Source organism: Rhinopithecus bieti, unplaced genomic scaffold (genome assembly GCF_001698545.2).
Source record: "Rhinopithecus bieti isolate Rb0 unplaced genomic scaffold, ASM169854v2 scaffold_42565, whole genome shotgun sequence".
NCBI lineage: Eukaryota > Metazoa > Chordata > Mammalia > Primates > Cercopithecidae > Rhinopithecus > Rhinopithecus bieti.
In genome coordinates this window covers 1,163,335-1,168,072 of record NW_016818029.1, presented here as the reverse complement: position 1 = coordinate 1,168,072, position 4,738 = coordinate 1,163,335, and the positions used below count along the sequence as shown (strand labels likewise).

The 4,738-nt window shown below is 37.1% G+C and overlaps 1 protein-coding gene across 1 annotated transcript in view; it reads left to right on the top strand.

Moving 5' to 3' along the window:
* Nucleotides 1-4,738, top strand: part of CPA3 (carboxypeptidase A3) — a 36,960-nt gene that overhangs the window by 3,571 nt on the left and 28,651 nt on the right. Inside the window, exon 3 of the mRNA XM_017856551.1 lies at nucleotides 261-385. Coding sequence (XP_017712040.1) covers nucleotides 261-385 — 125 coding nt within the window. The remainder of the gene's footprint in view (nucleotides 1-260; nucleotides 386-4,738) is intronic.

The following is a 4,738-nucleotide window of genomic DNA, read 5'->3' as shown; positions in this document are numbered from 1 at the left end:
GCAAAACCAAAAAAAAAAAAAAAAAAAAAAAAAAAAAAAAAGTGATCAGGCACTAGGAAGGTTTCTTTCCTCCTCCCTAATATTCAACAGTTCTTAAGTATATTTGCAAAAATCCCATAAGCTTATTAAAAGAAGGGTCTATATCTTAGCTATGCTGAGCCCCAAATTCCTTTCACAGAGTATGAGACACGATCATTTCTTAATCAATATGTGTGGGGTAAGCAAATAAACTCTGACTAACATTGAGCTTATCTCTGCAGCTTGACTTCTGGTATCCAGGTGCCACCCACCACGTAGCTGCTAATATGACAGTGGATTTCCGAGTTAGTGAGAAGGAATCCCAAGCCATCCAGTCTGCCTTGGATCAAAATAAAATGCGCTATGAGTAAGTCCTTGGCAAATATTGAAATGTGTTGGATATTCAAAGCTTTGGGAGCCTTGAAGTAGAAGAAAGTATTACAATGGAACTATGTTTAATTGGGCCCCCCAAAACAAAAGCTCTTTCTGTAAGATACAGATCACAGCTACTTCCAAACACATTAGTGAGGCCTGTTTACAGAGGTGATAGAATCAAACTTGGCAGTTCAACATCTACCTTACATTTGCTCTTAGCTATAATAATAACAATTACCTATATCTACCATCTCCAAAACCAGCCCCTCGTAGGCACGGAGCCCACATGAGCAGGCATGAATGGGTTAGCCACACGCCATCACTACCGACAGGTAATCGGCCCAGAGCTCATGAGCTACTGGTACTGGTCTCCTTTTACGTATTTGAATTTTCCTGATACATAAAAGGAGACCAAAAAAACAAAAACCATTGGTATGTCAGAAATACAGCAATAAATAATTCTTTATGAAAAAAATTCTTCCTCAGAGAAAGCACAAGCAGAGCAGTCGAATAAGGTTTAAATCAAAGAGAAAAGAATCTCAAATAGCCAAAGATGCAGAAATGAGTCATTCTGGCCCCACGGAGAAATAAGAGAAAATTTGAATATATTAAGCAGCAACCATGGGCCATGCACAGTCTGGGCCCTGGGCAGTGAACGAGAAGGGAGCCCAGCAATGAATATCATAAATCAATGCATAATTTAGAAATTAAAATGTGTCAGCCAGGCATGCTGGCTCATGCCTGTAATCCCAGCACTTTGTGAGGCCAAGGCAGGCGAATCATGAGGTCAGGAGTTAGAGACCAGCCTGGCCAATATGGTGACACCCCATCTCTACTAAAAATACAAACATTACCCGGGCATGGTGGCATGTGCCTGTAGTTCCAGCTACTTGGGAGGCTGAGGTAGAAGAATCGCTTGAACCCAGAAGGCAGAGGTTGCAGTGAGCCGAGATAGCGCCACTGCACTCCAGCCTGGGCATCACAGCTAGACTCCATCTCAAAAAAAACAAAGAAAAGAAAGAAAGAAAATGTGTTTTTATACTTTCAAACATTTCATAGTTTCATGTACAGAGGGGTCCAATTTTAACTTCCCCAGGCCACGTCATGCCAGGATTCCCGTTTATTGAGACCCTCGTTGTCAAAACACTGCTAAACACTAGTTCACTTTTTTTTTTTTTTTGGAACTTGCCATTTTATACCTCTGTTACCTGACTTGGTGCTTTAACTCAAAAGGTCTGCTTCTGGCTGAGATAAAGAAAGATCCTATTGATGTCAGTGATGTTATAGTGCAGAGCAGGATTTACTACTGCTCACCATAACTTGATTGTATTTATGATATTGCTACAATATCTCAAATAAATATAAACTCTATTGAAATTTAAAAATCACATACATAGGACAAGCAAGCAAAAAACATTCTTATTCATGGCTTTAAAGGTAACATTCTATTATTTGTGATGGTTATTGATGACTGTTTTTCAGTTTTGTTACTGTTTCAAGAAGGTTGTGGTACAAATGTAAAAGTTAACAAATTGAAAATACGTAATTCAAAATTGATACCACTTTTTCACTCTTTTAAATTAATATACTGATATAGGTTTTCTGTGTTTTATAAATTGCATCATTAAACTTAGACACTTCGAAAATATAACTACAAGACTGCGGAAATTTGTATTACATTATCTGTTTACATTAAGGTTCAGATAATGCATTGACTTTTTCATGTAAAAGAAATCAACCCTCTATCTTAAATAACCCCTGGTTATTGTGTCTTTTTTGGTTTTTTTTTTTTTTTTTTTTTTTTTTTGTTTTTTTTTTTTTTTTTTTTTTTTTTTTTTGAGACAGAGTCTCACTCTGTCACCCAGACTGCAGTGCAGTGGCTCAATCTCGGTTCACTGCAAGCTCCGCCTCCAGGGTTCACACCATTCTGCTGCCTCAGCCTCCCGAGTAACTGGGACTACAGGCGCCTGCTACCATGCCAGGCTAATTTTTTGTATTTTTAGTAAAGATGGGGTTTTACCGTGTTAGCCAGGATGGTCTCCATCTCCTGACCTTGTGATCCACCCACCTCAGTCTCCCGAAGTGCTGGGATTACAGGCGTGAGCCACCACGCCCAGACTACTGTGTCTCTTGATTCACTCACTTCATTGCCAACTTCCTAGTGTATGTGCCTAAATTATTACACTCTTCACTTTACTTCAGAAATATAGACCTGGTCTGGATTCCTATGATAAACTAATTCTTACAAAGCATTCAGCCCAAGCTAAAATAAAGTAGTAGTGTGGCCAAATTTTATATAATTTGGCTTGAATAGCAAGGTAAAGAATTAGGTATTATGTTTTCCTTAATAGCCCTATAATGCAGTTATAATGTAGAAAATGTATCTAGAAAAGCTAGTTGTTTGGCATGAGCATGGATAGTGGAGTAAATCACTGTATGACACCTAGGCAGGCAGCTAGCATCCTTCCAATTTATCAAACAGCTCACATCAACCTTTTTCTCCTTTGGTCCTCTAGGCCTCTGCTAGCCTGAAATGATTCTCATTCAACTAGATGTCTAAATCCAGATCTTCAAATTAGTGTGTTTTTCACTTTATCTTATGACAAAGGAGTTTTTTGCTATCTACATCAAGAACCAAAGTGTTAAATTACCTACAAAAATTGGTTTTATCAAATTAAAACATGAATTCTAGAAAGTGGCCCAAATCAGTCACAGTTATGGGAGAGCCACATAATTAGTTACCTCCCTCAGAAATATAAATATATATACTGATTTGTGTAAGCAAGAACTATTTAAAATCTTGTCTCCAAGTACTAATTATATAGATAATTTTATTTGCATATTAATTATATGTATTGCTTGGTGTCAGTCAGTAACAGAAGAGTTCTAAGAACAGAAAAGAGTTCTAAGAACAGAAACATCTGGTCGGACCCAAGCACCAGGCTGAATTAAACCAAGGCTGGTTTGACACAATGATTTACTTAGACACCCTTTATTAGATAGTGTATATCAACCACTATTTAGGTTAAAGTATCTGTGTGATTTTTTTTTTAATTTTTAGAAAATTAAGTTAGTAAGTCAGATTTTATTTTAAAGTAACATACTTGTTTCCTTTTTTATTTATAAAATCATAAAAGTCCAAGTTCAAAAAACAAACAACATGGATATACTAACAAACCCAAACAGACTGGAGAACAAATATCAAAGGGAAAGCATGTCCATTGGACTGAGTTTGGGGCAGACACTGTACTTGGATTCAGCAGTTAAAATCCTAGTGTTTTAACATTGTTTACATTTTAGATAGTCAATTTTTAACATTGTCTTTTCTTTGATAAAAGGTTAAAATTAGAAAATAAAGAGTTGTTAATGAAAGGTAACTCAGAAAACAGCTATTGATATAATAAGAAAACTCAAATGGTACAATTAAGTAAAATCTTACTAGGATCCATATAAGATCATGTGAGAAATGCACAAGAGATCTATGCCAGACTGACACAGTGATAATCAACACCTCATATTAATGTCTATCTGCCTAATAATAATGTTCAGTCAGATACAAATTCATATTCCATGGATATACACAGCCCTATCAAATGTTTCAATCAAATCATTCTAATGTGTCATTCATTTTTTTCTTCTGCTTCACATTTTTACATATTACTTACCTAAGAGTATAACATGCATGTTATACTAAAACATGCTACATGATACAAATGTTGAAGTTACAATTGGTCATGTGACAAACAGGAGTGTGGAAGGTAGGAAAGCAGGTTCTGAAGCAAGGCTATCTGGGTCCAGTCCCATTGAAGCCATGCATTAGGTATTTAACATTGGCAATTTATTTAACTTTGCTTTACCTCATACCTCATCTATAAAATGGGAATAATAATGGAACCTATTTCATAGGCATTTCATGAAGATTGACTGGGATCATAAAGTTTCTGTCTGCCTTTACTTCTATGAATACACACACATACACTGAAACAGGAAATAACTAGAGGCTATCACCAGATGCTCCATTTTCCTCCCAGTGAATAAATGAGTAGTATTCCTCAAGCCTTGGGAAATCCATGTCAGTAAGTGTAGAGTTTGATGTGTGGTAACCAAATTAGGGAGTTACCAGAAGGATATTGAATCTTATAGAAACCCGAAACCATGCTTTTGAATAGCACCATATCCTGACGTAATGTGGGCATCAGGAGAATCCAGTCCCATTTATAAGGCAACCTGACAGTGACTCTGCCTTCCTGAAACATCTTTCCCCAGTGTATACACATGCATGCGCGCATGCGCGCGCGCGCGCGCGCGCGCACACACACACACACACACACACACACACACACAC